A 20,874-nucleotide genomic window follows, 5' to 3' on the forward strand; every position below is an offset into this window, starting at 1 on the left:
AACTCAGGATGAGTAACCGGTTCATGTTAAATACATAGCAACACATGCAGCGTTGCTATTGGTTTACATTTCAGCCAATTTCTAAGTGCAAAGACTAATATCTGAGTGTTAGGTTATCTACTGTACATGCTTTACTTAAGTAGGTATTTCAGGGTTCTCAACTCTCACGCATTGAATGTGTTTCTTAGGCATGTCAGGCAGTACTAACGCCCTACACCATAGAATACATTTCTCACACCTAAAAAATCAAAACTGTAATATTGTCATAATGTAAATAAATAAATAAAAACATTCATTCATTCATCTTCTAAACTGCTTATCATTAATAAAACCGTTCTATTTACATTTGCTGCGCAGCCATCATGTCTAAAGGCAAAGTCGGCGTTGCCATTTTATGTCAAGGGACTACTCTGACGGGCTCCATTGTAGCGGACGTAGGGTGAATTATTGACAAATTTAAAAACCGTTACATTTCTAACAACCCGTATTATTGTGGCTATGATTTTAGTGAACTTTTGAGAAAATGTTATATTTTTAAATTTGCACTAAATTACTGCATCTATGACATTTATCAGAAACCAACTCATTTGAAAATGAGCTGAGAATTGAGCAATCTATAAGTATTTCAAAGAACACATTTACTTGACAGTAATTTTTATCAAATGGTCGTAATGTAAAATGGTCAATGAGTGATGACACCCATCCTCATTGAAACACTTAGACTCTAGAACAGTGGTCATTAACTTTGCTAAAGGTATTGAACCCCATAAGTATCACACGTGGATTCACCGAACCCTTTGGAATTAGATTATAAAGCATTTTTTTTTTCAAATTCAAAACCAATATATCTTAAACCAGCAAGTTAATAATTTAGCGAATTCTAGTTCAAAAGTCTTCTTCTTTGACAGCATGTTTTATAAACCGGTAAAAATTTGAGACCACGCTGCCCATTGGTCTGTTGTATTACCTCATACCAAGTGCGAGTCAACCTTCCACCAAGCAAACCAGTTCCTCCTCCCATCAGATCGAGGACTAGCAGTTACAGTTTTTCTCAATTGCTTTGGTACGTTTCTCAGATCAGAACTGAAATTCTCAAAACTACTTGTTCAATCACAACATCGTATCACTAGGGCACTAAAAATTTCTCATTTCTTTGAACAAGTTGCAGATGTTTTTGTGCATCCATGCAAATGATTTTGTACAATTCTCTTCTGTTTCCTACATTATCAGTTGCATCTGTCATGATGGTAAAAATGGATGATCATGGGTCTCGTCTGCATTTGACACTGAAGGAATCCAAAGACCCAGTGGTTAGGGAAACTGCACTAACCTTGGCTACTGGCCGAAAGTGGACTCCAGCAAGGGCAGTGGAAGAAGCAACAGCAGCTCTCAGTCACGCTGACATTGTGGGGAATGTTCAGCAAGGAAGAGGAGGCCTTGGACTAACAGCTAGCCATCCAGCCTGGAAAAGTGCCACTGCGCCAGCACGAAGGAAGATGGTGGTGGATGAAGTGCGGCGTCAAGAGGAGAAAGCAAGAGGGGCCAAGGCAGTCGCCCTTGGCAAATAAGGCCTGTGGATACGGTGGGAGGGTGTTGAAAAGAGGAAACTGAGTTGGAGGGATGTACTGGCTATGGACGCTATGAGCTTGAGCTTCGCCATCAGAGCAACATACGATGTCCTCCTAACGCCAACTAACCTCCACCAGTGGTTTGGCAAAGATCCTGCGTGCGTCCTGTGCACCAAGCCAGCCTCCCTCAGACACAAACTTACACGGTGTAAAACCAGCCTCACCCAAGGACAGTACACTTGGCGCCACAACCAGGTCTTGAAGAGCATTGCTTCTACTCTGGAGGGAAAGCGAGTTAACATCAACGCCCTACCACAGATATCTAATATCTCCTGAGGACCTGCATTTGTTTGTGAAGGGGCCACAGCTGCCATGAGGTCTACTACACCATCAGAGAGAAGTCAGCTGTTCCCAGCACGCGACTGGGTGATGCTGGCAGATGTCGGCAAACAGCTGGTGTTCCCCTCAGGGATCGCCACTACCACCTTGAGGCCTGACCTGGTGCTCTGGTCCCCCTCCTTAAAAAAGGTATTTATCATCGAACTCACTGTACCATGGGAGGACTCCATAGAGGAGGCATATGAGTGGAAACACCTGCGGTATTTCGAGCTAGCCGCTGAAGCGCAACAGCGTGGCTGGAACGCTGAAGTCCGCCCAGTGGAAGTCGGGTGCAGAGGCTTTGTGGGAACAACTTATACAAAGCTCCTGAGGGACTTGGGAGTCAGGGGGCAGAGCCAGTGCACAGCCATCAAAGCTGCGTCAGAAGCAGCTGAAAGAAACAGCCAGTGGCTATGGCTAAAAAGGAACGACCCAAGCTGGGCCCCCAGGTAGTGCGTCAGAAGATATGCGGTCAGCCTTAGTCTGGCTCAGGGAACTGGACACCCCTGCCATGCATAGTCCCCCTGAGGTTTTTTGCCACGTTGCACCAAGGCGACTGCCTTGGCTAATTGGGCTTGGGACGCAAGCTCAGGGCTGATCACCCTGCAGCTGGCCACCTCTGGGGAGGGTGTATAGTGTCAAAGGCCGAAACACCCCATGACCCAGTGGAACACTACTGAGGATGCGTACCCACAAATTAATTCCCCCATGTTTACTACCAAAATACATCGAGAAGTCTTTTGCATGTGCCTGCACAGGAATTCTAACACCCAATTCTGTGTTTTCTGGAAACAAATCTATTGAATAGTCTCACCACCCACAATATTTAGTCATTACTTTATTGCATAAGTTTTTACATGCAAGTGTGGTACATACAAGTGATGAACATGTTGTCAGAATAAGTCAACATGTGTGTGCTTATTTCTAAGCATTTTTGTTACTTATTTTACATTACTTATTTTAACCTGCCAAAATTTGAGATAGTTTGGGACAATGTGAGTTTCCACGACTCCAACATAGTCAAGGAATGGTTTACAACCCACAACAGAATGGTAATGGAATTCCTCCCACCATACTGCTTATTCCTCAATCCCATAGAATAATTTTTCTCCAAATGGAGATGGCGAGTGTATGATCGCCAGCCTCAGATTCAGATGACTCTTCTGGATGCCATGAATGCAGCATGTAGTGACATCACATGCAGAGGCTGGATAATCCATTAAAGACGATTCTTTCCAAGCTGTATAGCAAGAGAAGATGTCCATTGTGACGTGGAGAGAAAATTTGTGGCCCAACAGGGAGGAATGTCAAGATGTGTACTGGACTGTCTCAGAAAATTAGAATACACAATATTCTAATTTTCTGAGACAGTCCTGTATATTGTTCTATGTAAAGGACGTCAGCCAAGGTCGGCCCCCCACATTTTTACCACGCCAAATCTGGTCCCCTTTGCAAAAAGTTTGGACACCCCTGCTTTAAATGGTGGATTAATGTACAGGACTGTCTCAGAAAATTAGAATATTGTGTATTCTAATTTTCTGAGACAGTCCAGTAGAAAGAATGTTGGGGGGCAAACATGTAGCACTCAAAGTTTGATTAATTTATGTTCATATTTCTAATTTTGCTTTTTTTTTTTTTTTTTTTCTTTTTTCCCTTTGTGATACTCAGCGCTGTCTTTTGCGTTCTGTATCACAGTGACATGGTCTGTCAATAAATTGTAAAAACAGTAAAAGTGTAAAACGGTATGTTGTCCAGTCTCTTGCAATCAATCTCCCAGTCACAAAGGTGTGGCTTGCAGTTTTCATCAAAACGTACGTACACCATCTTCAGCATCAGAGCATTTCACCAGAGTAACTGTTCAATTGAGAGCATGACTAAGCAATTTGAATGTCTTGTCAGTACACAATGAAACAAGGACTTGTCATTCTGACAGCACTGACATGTTCATTGACACAGAAATTTAATTTTGAGCGTTAGACTAAGTGTTTTGCAAAAAAAAAAAAAAAAAAAAAAAAAAGGCTTTTGCAGGCAATTCATGTTGTTTTGCTGTTTGTGTGACAAGTTGTGAGGATTGAAAAAGTAGTTTTGAGAATTTCAATTCTGATCCAAAAAACGTACCCAAGCAATTGAGAAAAACTGCAAAAGAAATGGCATACGCCTGTAAATTGGGAGCAAACCAGTCCAAAACCTGGTCTAAAAAGCCACTTTACCTAGATTTAATCAGCATACGAAAATAGGTTTCTGCGTTTCTTTGCCTTCGCCAAACGCCGTAGACTTACCAAACTCCTGGGGTTCGATCGATACCAGGTTAATAACCACTGCTGTAGAATAATGTCCAACTGCTGTTTCAAGCCACTTGAAGTATAAATTCTCCAATAGTTTCTTAATTTGTTTGTGTCGTAATTATGATTAGACTGTTAGCATTTAGCTAACATTAATAGCTGCCCCCTATTATGTTACTACTGATTACATATCTCAGATAAGTTTATTGAACATTCAGAAGAAAAAGACGAGATGAGGCTATTCAGGCTTTTCCCTGGCTCATGGCTTAACCAACCACATTTTTTTTTTTGGTATAATACATGATGTTAATATTTTTTAATAAATGATATATGATATATGATATATGATATATGATATATATATATATATATATATATATATATATATATATATATATATATATATATATATATATATATATATATATATATATTAGTGCTGTCTAATTTATTGCGTTAACGGGCGGTAATTAATTTTTTAAATTAATCACGTTAAAATATTTGACGTATTTAACGCATGCGCGGAATTACCCACTCATGCATTGCCTCAAACAGATTACAATGATGCACTTGAGAGCTAAGAGACAGAGAAAGGTGTCTTTTTTTGCGTTTTTTCTTAACAAAGGTATACCACACGTGACCTGCTGCCACTTTGTTTCTTTATTAGCATATTCAGCTTCAACATTAACACAGCTTACGGCTCTCGGCAGGCCATAACTCTAACTCATTCCTGCATCATGTGAGTAAACAGCATTGGCGCCACGTGCACTTCAGGGTGCCTCGGATAATTCTATATCAGAATATTACAAAAGGCGAGTGGACACAGGCGTTCATTGGACTGCGCCGTTTATTGGCATAAGCTTTGGCAACTCCTTCACTACAAACATAAGTACTATTCAGTGAAAGCACAACAAAAATAATATCTCTCAAAAAACATAATGTTCACAAAAAGAAAAGCACTTCAATCTGTATTAATGGGGCCCTATTCTCACACAGTTAAACAACAGTGCAAAGAGAACTGGTATTCCCAATCAAAATAGCTGTGAAAAATACACATAAAACTTACTCAGACTTTGGTCAAACTCTATTCAAACACTTCGTCTAGTTCAACAAATACACTGGATGGCAATATTTAGTCACAATATACAAACTATCAGAGGTCTTGTACATTGTGAAGCAAGCACTCAAATGACCGTGAGGTACAATGCATGGACCAGTCAACAGGGAACTACGGCGTCAGTTGAGGGACAAAACACAGTATTTGTCTTGATTTGTAAGTTAATTTAAAACTCGCCATTGACACCTTTTGGTGTATTTCAATCACAAACAGAAAGAATGTTAATAATGTTTATGTAATCTTGTGGATTTATTGTTATAATAAACAAATACAGTACTTACGTACAGTATGTTGAATGCATATATCCGTCTTGTGTCTTATCTTTCCATTCCAACAATAATTTATAGAAAAATATGGCATATCTTAGAAATGGTTTTAATTGCGATTAATTAATTTTATAAGCTGTGATTAACACGATTAAAAAATTTAATTGTTTGACAGCCCTAATATATATATTAAAAAATATATTTAAAATTATTAGTAAAATTATTACTAATTACTCTGTTGTTAAAAACAAAAAAATCAAGTGGAAACACTGTACACATGCACGCACGCACACACACCCATACACACACAATCTCACACGAGTTGAGAACCCTGGTATTGTACTTCTAGAGTACATGCTATAGCTAAACATCTTAGTCGGCAATGCATTTCAATGCTGTATAAAGATGACTCACAATAAGTCATATTGCCACTCTAATGGTGAATACAATATACACATGCTGCATTGAAACCTTGCTTTCCATGATGCAATCACTCAGTGATGCTGTACTCTATTCTACACGAAGATGTTTGCAGAGGGAGTTTAGTCCTTGTCATGTGATTAATAATTGAAATAAAACAATGTCCAATTCAGGTAGCACCACAAGCAGTGTGTTAAGTGGCACATACAAAAAGACCAACTCTCTCCTTTCATTATGAATTCTAGTATAATTTACAAACGTCAACACTAGATTTAATGCATTGTTCAGTTGGCATGGAATCTTGTAGTCTTCTTGGTACAGGCATAGACATTTTTATTTGGGAACTAATCTACATTCACAAAATCCACATATGGAAGGTACAGCGTGGTCAAAAGGTTATTGAGCCTAAGGTGTAACAGCAGCTGTTTTGTCTTACAGATGTGAGGCCAGACGGTAGACGAATGCTGTATGTGACTGTGCACGTGCTGTATGTATTGGTGAACAAGTGTTGTGCGCGCTCTTGCAGGCTTTTGCATATACACCCTATAGGTCAGAAACATGCATCGCGCACAGCATAATTTCTGTTTATGTTTTTGATACATTACTATTCATCTAGTTCTTTGTAAACTGCCAAGTTTACAAAACTTCAGTCATTTATTTTCAGTCTTCCATTAACAGGTTTTCAGTTGAGGACAAGTTTTGTTTTGTTATGTGAAAGTCAAAGCTCTTCCATGGTGAACAATGAAACAGAAGGACAGACAATTATGTGCTAGAAGGATGGATGAAGAGGTGACAAGCGTTAAGTGTGTACGTTTGACAAACACTTAGAAAGAAGAGCAAGGAAATCTGGACAGGAGAGAGAAAAAAAATAAACTTTACCCTCCGCCGCTGTTGGTGGTGGTCCAAGCGAATAGATGAAAAGAGGGGTGAGATATTGATAGGATGAGAAAGAGAAAGGGACAGAAAGACAAGGGTGGGTGGAAGAACCGGAATGCGGTCCAAAATGAGAGACCAGATGAGAAGGAGAGAGAAAGCAAAGAAGAAGTGAGGCCTGTCACACTCAAACAACATTAAATATCTTTATCACTATTTCGTAAATAATGATTCTACAGGTCGGAAGCAAAATCTTGTGGGTACAGTACATGAAACGTAGGGGTATTACCATATTACTCAAACTAACAACTTAGTACCACAATTAATTATTGCCAATCATCTATATTCATTGAACAGGAAATTGCAGATGATTACAGAGATGAATATTCTGAAGCATCTTAAATTAAAACAAAGAGTGTCTCTGCCTTATAAGCTTTTCTGGACTTGCAGCTCGTTCAGCATCTGCAGAAATGTCCAACATACTAGAACTCTACAGACAGGCCAATTGGATTTAAAGCAGCGATAAACATCTCCAATGAGGTTGCTGAGCTTTTCTGAAGTGCTGTTTGATTTCAATCAATTGGGTTAAGACACTTTCAGGGATGTGCATGAGACTGGAATACAGAGGCACGACTAGGTTTTTGAACATAGATGCATAGTAAATAAGCAAAAATAGTAATGGAGGCCCTGAATGCAAACAGGTCATGGGTAAAGCGTGGACTGGAAAGTTACAACGGATTGGATAAACAACAGAATTGGATTTAACACTATAAAGTTTTGGAAAACTGAAAGATTTATGATCATATATACGTGAAATATGTTATGTTTTTTCTTTCTTTCTTTTTTTTTTTTTAAATACATTGATAGGTTACAGTATTTTTTTAAATTACGTTACCTAGCTACCGTAATTTTCAGAATCTAAGGTGCACCCAACTATAAGCCCCACCCACCAAATGTGTTCACATATAAACTACACTGGATTATAAACCTAAACTGTTCAGTTTGTATTAAGAGATATTTTAACCAAAAGACATTAGCCTGTAAAAAACATAAATAAACCTCACTAGACTACAAAACCCAAGGGTTCCAAGCAGGGGAAGAAGTAGCAGTTTATAATCTGGGAGTTAAAGTATGTGCGTATGTGTGTGTATACTAGACATTTTTTTCCTTATACTGAATATTCAAATGTATGACACTGTTCTCAGTGTTCTTTAGAAATGCCTTATTTATATTTCAGTTAATATTTTGGAAAATCTGCAAACTGTCAATGTAGCATTCAGTTCCAATAATATTCTTATTGTAGAAAAACGATCATACCTATAGGCGGAGTTTGACTTTTGTGGGTTGGGGTAATACATGTTGATGACCCTGAAACGTAGTGTCAGCAAATTCATGGCACATTAAGCCCCTGAATTATTTTTAATTTGTCCGTTTTACCCTGGAGACCGCCTGTTTACAGATACCGCACGACCGCTTTTTCAACCCAGCCATAAAAAGAAGCTAAGCAATTATATTTATTATTCAAAATGTCTGTCATTTTATTTTAAACCTTTAAACAAATTACATCACCATGAAAAAAATACTGTCTGTAAATAAATCACGGATATCTACCACATAACTATCGCCTAATTGTAGTTTTTTTGTTACTCTATTTTAGATGATGATGAAATTTGGCCAAATTGGGAGTCTAAAAGAGGAACTTCAAGTCACCTGAGTGTTTTCTGCCATATACTGTACATTTTGACACTGTTCGTGTTCAATCCTCGGTTAAAGCTCAGTTGTTGTTGAAGCTTTTTTGAAAGCTTAGGTTTAAAGAAATTCTAAATATCCATCTTGTCTCCTCAGGTATAGTTTTGGCGAAGCAAAGCAAAGGACAATCTCTAAGGTGCTTGTCACATGACCTGTTCGAAAAATAATTTTGAACCATTACAAAATACTATGTAGAATTATTGTTCATTTAATTCATTTTTGTTGTTTCTTTTATTGCTTTGAAATTTTTATAGACAACATTTTACTGGATAGGTCTTTATTTTAAAGAGGAAGTTCAGAATTTTTGACATAAGGCTTAATCTTTGTGTTAGTGGGGGTTTAATTACTCGGTGGAGTTGATTTCAACAAAATCCATGTAGTTTGTCAGTTATTTGTTAGCTTCAGGGTTCCTGACTGGCTAAGCTAGCGCGAGTCAATGGTGCCTGCTTAGCATGCCAATAAGAAAACAATGTTAACAGATTTAACATAGTCAAATAAATTCAAAAGGCAGATTATGGTTCGAAATACCAATGTTACACCAAACTGCCGCAATTAATTTCCATCTGCAGGACTATTTTTTTAGTTGCGTTATGTGACAAAAATAGAGAGAAGTGCCACCCATACACATTCTGCTGGGGAGTCCCTTTTGTTCCGAAAAAAAAAAAAAAAAAAAAAAAATCAAAACCATGAAAAAAAAGATGTGATATCTCTCCACCCTACATGCCTAGACAGCCTGTTCCCTGCAGAGCTGCTGGATTACAAATGTTGCTGTTCATACTACAATTATTGACATGCAATAGTTTTAATAACTTTATCCTGAAAACATAGCCAACACTATTGATTGCATGGGTCTTCAGTGATTCTGATGCATGCATATGTTGTTTTTATTGGTATGGTAAGCAGGCACCATTGGGGCAATTTGATTGGCGGCTCTGCGACAAAAAGACGCAATGACTGAGTCGCGGAACGGCCTCGCGTGCATATGGTGTTGGCGAGGACGGAAGGCGACGAAAAATTCTGAATCCTGCCTACAAAGTGGAAGAATTCGATTGCAGGGGATTGAGGGGGGCTTGCTCCGCATGCATATCAAAGGCTCCTGCGGCGCGACACCGCGCCGATAACGTCAGCACTCGTACACGTCACATTGGGGTGCTACTAAACATTAAAAACAGCAAATATGGCAGAATGTTGGCTCTAATTTACTGTTTTAATAATATTTTTAAATCAAATATGTTGAATGTTTCGATTTTTGTGCCTTTTTGAACACAAGAAAAATGCCATTGCTTCGAGTGGGCGGGCATATTTTTTTCCGGGCTGAGCTGGTGGGGTCACAGCGCATCATTCGCTGTCGCCTTGTAAATCTGCACTGCCCCCTAGGGCCTTGCATGAATACTGCATCGTTTTCATGAGGAATTGCGACATTGTTCGAATGGAGACGGGCCCATATAAACGCAAATTTGAAATTTTTCGTATTCTCGGAGAGTCACCATGTAAACGGCCCCATTGACTCGTGCTAGCTTTGCAGCTCTGGAGCCCTGAAGCTAACAAATAACTAACAAACTGCATGGAATTTGTTGAAATAAACTCCACTGACTAATTAAACCCCCGCTCATAGCCTCATGTAAAAAAAAATCATTTATAGGAAAGTCAATTACATGCAATGACATTTTTTCGCGCACTGGGGGGGGCACTGTCCCCCTTACCCTGCCCACCCCCCACCCCCAATCTCGCCTATGATCATACCCTGATTAGTATTTACACTAATAGGATGTGGCTTGAGGTCACAAGTTTGTGTGGATCTAGATTATATTAGCGTAAAAAGTGACCATATGGATCAGGTAAAAAATTGGGACGGAAAATAATCTTACGGAGACAGCATAACAAACACTCAGGGGACTTACATGCTACATTTATGTTTTCTTTGTGGGACAAGCAATTTTTCATCTTCATGGTGTCCTAGAATATATTTTGTTGAACTACCAAAGGAAAAGCAGGTGTTTTGCTTCTCTGTTGAGATAGAAACTGTATTCTAGCCCATCTCAGACACATATTAAATTAAAGATGTAGTTCACTTTTAATTACAGTCATCATTTATGTTTGTTTGTTTTGCCCAATAAGTTTTCATATTCAATATACTAAACTGATTGAGGGGAGAATATCATCAGATATGTGTCAGTTAATCTTAAAGCTGTCAAAGGGGGTGAAATGAATTTGATAAAGGGGTTAGGCCAAAAGTAGATTTAGAGTGGAACGTGAATGAACAATATTTAATATCTATCAAGGAACATTATTTGTCACCTTGTCAATCCAAATGATAAAATAAAAAATATTTAAAAAATAGAAAGAAAAATGTAATCAATACATCAGTCAAATGAAATTAATTCTGTGATACTCAAAATCCTTTTGGCATGTATTATTGGCACATAGGAAATAAGAACTAAATAAAATATGACTTATCAGTTAAACTGTTCAACTGTGATCATTTTTTTTCCTCAGTGATAAAATTTTGCTTTAAGTTGGACTATACCAGGACTTTCTATCATAGCACTTCAGACGCTTGTTCTTTTTTGTCCCATAATGACACAGACATGATTGGGTCAGTGAGGTCATATTTGATGTCTTAACGCTAACATAAATTTACATGTTTTATCACTACTGTAAAGCCTACAGGAGCAGAAAGTTTCAAAACATAGCCTTTTTCAGTGTGCCAGTACGTGACCTGTGCTTTAGATTATTTATTTTTAATTCTAAAATGTCCTGACACTAAAGGGTCACATGTAGGAAAAATGGTCCCAAACTCAAAGGGCGAACTCTTCGAACATGTTTACAAATGACAGTATGAGGAAGGAGAGAGGAAAAGGTCAAATGGACAGGATATTAAATAAAAGGATAAGGACAGAGATCAGTGCTTGAGAGAAGGAAATCCACAGAGAGAACATACACAGAGACTTTTTGAGTAGGAACATGAATGATAATACAGGGATAGAGAGATTACAAGTAAAAGACGCAGAACACGTTATAAGCACAAGTAGGTACGATAGATACTTACGTGAAGGCAAAGGCCACCAGTGCACCACTAACCACAATAAAGTCAAGGATGTTCCACAAGTCACGGAAATATGAGCCCTGGTGCAAGACCAACCCCAGGTCCACCATCTTCAAGAGGACGGCAGAGCATGAAGTGAAAAGTTATCTGGCCGTGCTATACAATTGAACAAGTCAAAAGAGTACCCTTCTTACCTTGATTAACATCTCAAATGTGAACACTCCAGTAAAAACATAGTCAAAATAGCGCAAGACCTACACATACAGAAAGACAAATTAGATGACAAACACTTACAGGTAACCTAACAGTCTTTTGACTGACAAAATGCATTTTGTCCTTAAGGAAAAGAAACTGGAGATACTAAAGCTAAGTGAACATCAACTGAAACCCTAATGTGAGATAACTATTTTCACTGATTGACCTAAGTAAAGATGGCATTCTGTCAAATTCATATCTGGTCTGCTTCATTTCCTATTTTACCGAAGGTTACCAAACTAGCATGCATGACATGGAACATGCCTATCACTAATTTGAAGGACAAACAAACTCAGGGTGTATTCACACCAGGAAAGGCCATAGTTCGCTTTCTTTGGTCCGGACTTTTTTGATGCTGTTGCTTTTCACATTGCAACTTGAGCCCAGGATTTGAAAACAAACCTACATATGTGCAAAAATTGTTCAATTCATTGGACAAAACGGTCTTATCACGGTAAAATAAGGACGTAAATAATCATGGCGCTCCAGAATACTGAAAATGTGCTTATAATGTTTCGTTGTATCCAATTACTGTATTTTTCGGAATATAAGTCGCACCTGAGTATAAGTCGCACCAGCCATAAAATGCCCAACGAAGAGGAAAAAACATATAAGTCGCACCGGAGTATAAGTCGCATTTTTGGAGGAAATTTACTTGATAAAAACCAACACATAGAACAGATAAAGAGTTATTCATATAACTATAGCATAAAGAACATGCTAACAAGTTTACCAAACCATCAGTGTCACTCCAAAACACCAAAATAACATATGAAATGATATAATAATGTGTTAATAATTTCACACATAAGTCGCTCCAGAGTATAAGTCGCACCCCCAGCCAAACTGTGAAAAAAACTGCATCTTATAGTCCGAAAAATACGGTACAAGCATTTGCAAGAAATTCAAAGCATCAGCGGCCTTTGATGTCACACTCATTTTATAAGGACAGCAGACATTCCGCTCCTTGTTATTACACGTTGAACCCGACTCACATTAGCCGACATGCTGCTAACCACAGACTGTGATGCTAACCAAACAACATTTCCTTTGCTACAGAAGCCTGTTACATTAAAAAAGGAATGTGATTTCAGATATGGTCTGGACCAAGACCAGTCTCTTTCACACCTATAGCGAACCGTACCACGGTCCTCTTGGAAGCGAACAGAGACCACCTCTCCGGCAAGGTCTCGAAGCGGATGTTTGTTCCGCACAAAAGTTGGTTTGTATTCACACCAGCCCTAAATGTGCACACCACAAACTTTTTTGGTTTGGTCTGGACCAAATAGGGCAGGTGTGAATACGCCCTAAGATAATATGTATATGGCGGAAAACACAGACAAGGCTGAAAAAGCAGTTTCTGCTCTTGCACCCCTCTTCAAAATAAACAACTGTATTTTAAGCCAAAAGAACTGTTGTGTTTGATAGAACAATATGTCTATATGCTGCCATAGCGGATTCATTGCGCATTAAGCCGTCAAACTATTTTAAAATAGTCCATTTTACCCTGGAAAACCGTGATATGTCACGCAACCGCTTTTGTTTCACCCAGCCATAAGAAGAAGCTTAGTAATAATATTTATTATTCGAAATGTCTGTAATTTTTAGCACAGAATCATTAATTGATGTGTAAATTTAGTTTACAAAAAAACCCTTTAAAATATTATTCACTCGCATATTTTAAAGTTTAAAATTACGTCACAACGAAAAAATGCTGTCTGTAAAAAGGTCACGGATAAAACGTTTAAAAGGGTAAATACATGAAAAAGAAAATCTCGACCACTCCTCTATGTCTGCGATTTCTGCATCGCGACCCTTGTTATATAACCATGTTTCACCCATAAAATCCCCCCAAAATCCGGCTGTGGCCATTCACAGCTGTGTTTTCACACTCGGTGATATATGCTACAAGGAGTTTTTGGATCGAAAAGAGGTAAGTGTGCATTAATATCTCATTAAAACCGTAGTGTCTTTAATTATGCTCATTCATGCTCTCACCTCCAGTTAGGGTTTTGCTGCTAAAATAAACAAATAAATAAATAAAAATGCCCTCCTGTTCAAAATTTTTGGTCCCCCAGAAAATTGAGATTTTCAGCTTTCCTATGATGTATAACACGTGCATATAGGACTATTTTGAGTCAAATTGGCCAAATTGGGGGTCTCAGAGCGGAACTTCAAGTCACCTGTGTGTTTCCCCCATAAGTACAGGTATATATAAAGTCGAGAAAATAAGTATTTGAACAGCCTAAGTTATCCCACTTAGAAATGATGGACGGTTTTGAAATTTTCATAGTAGGTGCTTGTCCACTGTGAGAGAAAATCTAAAAAAAAAAATCCACACATCACAGTATATCATTTTTTACAAATTTATTTGTATTATACTGCCACAAATAAGTATTTGAACACCTGTTTATTAACTAGAATTGTGAGCCTCAAAGACCTATTACTCACCTTTAAAAGGTCCACCTCCACTCCATTTGATCTCCTAAATAAAGTGGCGTGGAGGTGGACTTTTTGACCTGTTTGAGGTGGTTAGCTGCATATAAACACCTGTCCACCCCAATTTGCCCAAAGAGCTGTTAAAATACTAGTACACCAGGGACAGAATAGTAGACCTCTACAAAGCTGGAAAGCGTTATGGGGCAATTGCCAAGCAATTTGGTGATATAAGATCCACCATTGGAGCAAATATTAGAAAATGGAAGAAGCTAAACATGACCGTCAATCTCACTCCGAGTGGGGCTTTATGCAAGATCTACCTCGTAGGGTCTCAGTGATCCTAAGAATGGTGAGGAATAAGCCAAGAACGACACAGGAGGAGCTTGTCGATGACCTGAAAGGAGTTGGGACCACCATTTCCAAGGTTACTGTTGGTAAAATACTAAGACGTCATGGTACAAAATCATGCATGGCACAGACGGTTCCCCTGCTTAAACCAGCACATGTCCAGGGCCGTTTTAAGTTTGCCAATGACCATTTGGATGATCCAGGGGAGTCATGGGAGAATGTCATATGGTTATATGAGATCAGAATGGAAATTTTTGGTCTTAATTTCACTCATTGTGTTTGGAGGAAGAAAAAGGATTGGTACCATCCCAAGAACTCAATCACTACTGTGAAGCATAGGGGTGATAGCATCATGGTTTGGGGTGGGGTGGGGGGGGGGGGGTCGTTGCACATTGGACGGGATGACTGAGCTGTATTAAGGAGAGGATGATCAGGGCCACGTATTGTGAGATTTTGGGGAATAACCTACTTCCCTCAGTTAGAGCTTTCAACATAGGTCGTGACTAGATCTTCCAACATGACAATGGCCTGAAGCAGACGGGCAGAATAACCAAGGAGGGGCTTCGTAAAAAGCATACCAGGGTTCTGGGGGGGCTTAGCCAGTCTCCAGACCTAAACCCAATAGAAAATATTTGGAGGAAGCCCAAACTCTGTGTTTTTCAGTGACAGTCCAGAAACTTGATTGATCTAGAGAAGATCTGTGTGGCGCAGTGGTGGAAAATCCCTGCTGGATTCTGTGAAAACCTGGTAAAAAGTCACAGGAAACGTTTGACCTTTGATTTTGGATTTTTTTTTTCAGATTGTCTCTCACAGCGGACAAGCGCCTACCATGAAAATTTCAAACCCGCCCATCATTTCTAAGGGAGGGAACTTGAAAAATCGCAGGGTGTTTAAATACTTATTTTCCTCACTGTATATATGTATGTTTTTTTAAAAGAAGGAATTAACAGCATTCTTACGTTGTTGCGAGTAGAATCAGGCCAGACTGGGTCTTCGGCAGCGAGGGCAATACTACTCATGGCAATGACCAGCAAAATACACATCTCAAAGTAGCGCAGGGTGCAGATGTAGTGACAGGCTCGACGAAACCTAAGAGTAGACAAAGTTTTCATTGTACTGCTTATCATCTCATCTCCTTCATAAGAAATTATTATAGCTTTAGCTTGGTATTAAAGCAGAGCCGCTTCCCTTTTGAGATTCCAATCTAAATCCGATGATCAAACAAGGCCAAGTAGGCTTATTCCAGTCATCTTTCCACTAAGATGTATAGTTCAGTTCAGCAGTAAAGACTATAAACCTACCTTTCCATTACATTGTCTGCAAAATGTAGAGATGATTTGGCGAGACACGTAAAAAAAGAGTATACAAAACATAGTAAAGAGATTTTTGTGGCCATTCTTTGAGTCTTTACATTTGTAAGTTGATTTCTTTCTTTCACCCGTAAATATCAATTTTGCGTTGGAAGATGAGATTTTCAAACTCTTGTCAAGTTGTGACAATGTAAATGTCATTTTTTCTTCACTGAAATGTACTGCTTAGAGGAAATGAGCTTAAATCGAGTGAATGTAATTCACGTCCTACTCACGGGTTAGTGGTGGTCAGTATAAACATGGATGTGAAAGGAGGCATGGGCCGAGGCCCTCCGTCACCTCCCTTTGCATCATCATCATCGTCCTTGTCCTCCTTTGCTGGCAAAGGTTCCGTGTTTGCATTTTTATTGACTGAGTTCAAAAGAAAGATGTTAGTTGAGACAAGAGGAATAATAAAAATAATGTGAAAGGTGTTGCTGTCACCTTGCAGAATGGCATTGGTGGATGGAAATATTGGCATGTCCACCACTGTGTGATCAAGGTGGGGCTGTCTGATGATGCTGTTGGCACGGCGATGTCCAATGTTCCCATAGCTGTCCAATCTGACTAAACTCCCTCGTGTGCCACTCTTAGTAAGTTGGAAGGCAGATTCAAAGGCAGGGGCAGCATCATAGTTTGACAGTGGATTTGGGTGATGCTCGTTGGAAGGGGGAGAGCCAGAAATCAGTTTGGTATTCATCAGGTTATCCATATCCTCACTGTCTTGTCTCTCCTGTCTAGACAGTCTCTTTTGGATAGGCCTTGTGGTGGAGAGGTTCAGATCACTTCCATCCCTGGAGGGATTTATGTGGAAACACAGTGCGATTAGAGGAAAATAATGCATGTATTTAGTCAGTGTTGGAAAAGAAAATGTCATAATACACAATACAGGCTAATGATTTCAACACCCAGCCTAATATCTAGGATTGGGAACCTCACGATACGATACGATTTACAATACAAAGCTCACAATAACGATGATCTGACGATATGGCGATACAACGATTATCGAAACATTGATCGGAAAATCATTCTAGGATATTCAACAAACAACTAATAAACAGAAAAAACAAGCTTCTGCTGTGAATTGGATTGATTTTATCACTAGTAGACATCCAATCCATTTGAACTGGGAGGGTGGCAGCGAATGAACATTCGAACATTCGTTCATTCGCTGCCATCCCTCCCACTTCAAACGGATTGAACGTCTGTCTGGTAGTGGCAGCATATGCCAGGTAATTTTGGGCCATTTAGGTCATTTACCTGTTAATTTTCAGTTACTTCCTGTTGATTTTGGGGTATTTTATGGGTCACTTCCTGTTTATTTTGAGTTACAGAACAGGAAGCGACCTGGGAATCACCCAAATGAATAGGCAGTGACTCAAACTCAACAGAAAATGACCTGTAAATGCCCTAAAATGAACAACAAGTGACCTGTAAATGCCCTGAAAATCGGACAGAATGACTGCGAATGCTCTGATTTCGAAAGAACGAACATTCCCGTTTTAAATGGATTGGGCGTCGAGGACCGTCAATGCAGCCTTAGAGTTAACTGAGACACTATTATGGTGGAAGATTTTGGTAGCAACTTGTTGGTTTATTTTTTTTAATTTATTTTTTTAGACATTGATACCGTTTTAATACAATATCTTGATTCTTGGCAGGAGCATATCAATAACCTTTTGGGATACAGAGTATCACTATATATCACCATTTCGATATTTTGTCACACCCCTACTAATATCAATGTTTGTGATACATGCATTACCCCTTGATTTTTTTTTTTACGGTAATAATTTATGTAGGTGCTTCCAGTAGGAAAAGATCATAAAAGAATGCTAGGGTGACATAGGGTGGAAGATGTATGACATCACAAGTGGCCGTCTGTGACTCAAAAACATTTCCTCAGCACTTTAGGGAAAATACTATATCCAGAAGAATGACAGTTATAAATAAAAACAGAAAAAACATTTCTTATAACTGCACTGGAGTTGAAATGGTAATGTGTTACAAATAATTCTATTTTATATTTTGTATTCTACAGTTTATAAGAGTGTAGCGTGTACTTACTTCCGTCGACGATGGCATATTTTCTTCCCCTCTCCTTCCGTGCGGTTGTTATGACGATTTCTTCTTTGTTTCCTCTCACTTCCATCCCCAACTGCTTCCTTCTCTCCACCCTCCCCACCATCATCGACTCCTTTGCTCTTGCATCTTCCTGCTTTTCCAGCTCCTTCTTGACCGTCCTCGTCTTCATCATTCTTGCGATGCGACCTAGGTTTCCTGTGTTCGGACTGTCCTGTCCCTCGACTTCCACTGCGATTGTGATGATGGCGCCTAGCCGGCCTCTCTTCCGAGCCTGGCCCAGGAATCACGGTTGTATCCAGTCGTACATGGGAGCTATGATGGTGGTGCGTACTTTTCCGACTCCGTCTGCTCTCAGTGGACTCCCCTCTCTCTAAAGGAGCTTTGACAGGGCCTCCAGGACCACTGCGTTCATGGTGGTGTGTTTGCCGTTGCAAGTCATCGACATGATGCTCCTGGCTAAAGCAGAAGTCTGGATTGTTGTTGGTGTTCTTGTTGGTGTTGTTGTTACGATTCTCAAGGGGGTCAACCACTAAAGGTCGGTCCAGGTGAGTTTTCATATCTGGTCTGACATGGCGTGAGTAGTTGACCTGAACAAGAAGGGTCAAACTGTTTAGTGCTGTATTGTTAAAAAGTGTACATGTAGACATTTTTGGCCAATAAATAGTGGAACCTCAAAAGTTTGAACATCACAAATGTCATAAATTTGGAATCCAATTTAATATTTGTGAAAAGTATGTCTTGCAAAATCCTGAGAACAAACAGTTTCCACAATAACATCATACAAGATTAGGAGATTGGGAGTGGTTACATATTCATATGGTCACTGAGATTATTAACCCATGGCGAGGGTGTAGGTTTGGTCTCAACATTGGTAGGGACGATATAACCGTAATGCACATAATGCAAACAATGATCCAAATAAGGGACGGCTAGCTTGACTTTGTTGTTCCTTATGAAGGCTGGCCTGACAGCAGTAGTTTTGCAGGTTAGCAAGTTTTAATGTTATGCTGTAACTGTACTCTAATGGTGGTCAGACTTTCAGTTTCAAACTTTGTGGTGTTTCCCCCACTTCCACAACATTGACGTCTTTTTACATGATTTACAGTGGCTTCGGCTGGCCGAAAAAAAACAAACAAAAAAAAACTGTTAATATCCCTCCTCTCCGAAGGGGGCAGAGGAGGTGGCATGTTGTCGACATGAAGCTGTTCGGGTTGGGTGAGTATGTGTGTGTGTGTGTCTTTGTGGCGGGACGGGGGAAGCTTCAACTCATCAGCCAGCCAAACGTTCGTTTTGAGGGGGGGAGAAAAATGGACCGGCACATTCAGCAAGTGAAAAGGGATAAATGTAAGTCTGAATATATATAATGAAAATAATTCACTTAATAATGGTAGGGTCTATTCTATCATTACAACATATGGGAAGACAATCTAAATTACCTACTGTATATAACTGAACTAATTATATAATGCAAATAAGGTTGTTTATAGGTTGGTGGGGACAATTTGAGCATTCTGAAAAGTTGGTAGTGTTTGTCCCTACCGTCCCTATACAAACATACGCCCTTGCCCTATGGAAAATCATGTAAACTTTAATTCAGAGTCCTGATTTGACTTGAGATGTTCCACTGTAAAGAAATTTGCTAAAATAAAGAGACATGAAACATAACATTTACATAGCCATTACTTGTGTACACTGGTAGCACAAGTCTAAGGGCATTTTTGCCTTATCCTTTACATTGTTGTGTTCCTCCCTCCCAGTCCTTGCCTTCCAGCGGTCTTCGGGGTCCAGCTCGTTGTAGAGTGCTTCTCGGCTGGATGCCAGTGTTTGCTTCCTTAGCTCCTTGGTGCGCTGCTCCCACACAGACTTATTGAGGCCCTTGTGGTTCTTCTGTTGTTCCTTACTGTGAAACCAAGTACAGTGAAGAAAATGAGTGGAGGCGATTGTTAGGACTTGCTTCAAAACTGCAGAGCAAATGCACATATATACATAAGGCTAGAAGACACTGGGGTGAATGTTCACACAAAGAAATGTGAGGAGACTTTGGAAGCCATGTGGGGACAAGAAGAGGGGAAAACTGAAGGAGGGTAAGAATTGGTTGGTTGGTTTAAATTAGCAATAGTAAACCGACTTAAATGTACAGACAGCTCAATAACCTACCAAATGAAATATTGGATTTTACCAGCTAAACTGATTTTAGTTACTAATCAACAACCACTCAAAATAATAGCTGCTATCATTTTAGTCTGACATAGTTGTCAATGTCAGTCACTGTATTATATGAGGTGCGGTAAGACAAAGTGAACACTTGGAAAAATAGCAAGAGTAATAGTTGGTGATGTTTTATTTAGGTTCATAAAAGGTTGGGGGAAAAAGGGACATGAAGAGAAGACTAGGAATGGTTGTTAGGTCACTTAACAGAAGCGAGTCAGAAATAAATAAACAAGTAAATAAATAAATACCAGTCCAGAAAGGGGTCAGAAGCGTTGTGACAATCACTGTGTACTTTGTTGCTGAGGAGGGAAACAGTTGTTGAGTGAGATGGCACCAAAAAAAAGAAGGAAAAAAAAGTATGGACGTCATTCCAAAATGGATGCACTTTGAGTGATCAGGATGGAAAAAAATGCATCAAACTTTTGAATGCAACCCTGAATGTAAAGGGAAACATGTATACGCAAATATGTATTCTTACTCATTCA

The 20,874-nt window shown here is 39.3% G+C and overlaps 1 protein-coding gene across 15 annotated transcripts in view; it reads right to left on the reverse strand.

Annotated features, from left to right (window-relative positions):
• The window catches only part of cacna1aa (calcium channel, voltage-dependent, P/Q type, alpha 1A subunit, a), a 142,520-nt gene that overhangs the window by 65,084 nt on the left and 56,562 nt on the right, over positions 1 to 20,874 (reverse strand). For 9 of the 15 annotated variants that reach the window (XM_057860505.1, XM_057860503.1, XM_057860507.1 and 6 more), the window contains exons 19-26: positions 20,638 to 20,688; positions 19,913 to 20,078; positions 18,161 to 18,765; positions 16,535 to 16,884; positions 16,327 to 16,462; positions 15,701 to 15,830; positions 11,894 to 11,953; positions 11,703 to 11,809 (exon numbers count right to left, since the gene is read on the reverse strand). In XM_057860505.1, the coding sequence (XP_057716488.1) occupies positions 11,703 to 11,809; positions 11,894 to 11,953; positions 15,701 to 15,830; positions 16,327 to 16,462; positions 16,535 to 16,884; positions 18,161 to 18,765; positions 19,913 to 20,078; positions 20,638 to 20,688 (1,605 nt within the window). The remainder of the gene's footprint in view (positions 1 to 11,702; positions 11,810 to 11,893; positions 11,954 to 15,700; positions 15,831 to 16,326; positions 16,463 to 16,534; positions 16,885 to 18,160; positions 18,766 to 19,912; positions 20,079 to 20,637; positions 20,689 to 20,874) is intronic. The other 6 variants (XM_057860515.1, XM_057860516.1, XM_057860510.1 and 3 more) reach the window with 3 other exon arrangements.

The sequence above is a fragment of the Corythoichthys intestinalis genome, chromosome 16 (genome assembly GCF_030265065.1).
Source record: "Corythoichthys intestinalis isolate RoL2023-P3 chromosome 16, ASM3026506v1, whole genome shotgun sequence".
Taxonomy (NCBI): domain Eukaryota; kingdom Metazoa; phylum Chordata; class Actinopteri; order Syngnathiformes; family Syngnathidae; genus Corythoichthys; species Corythoichthys intestinalis.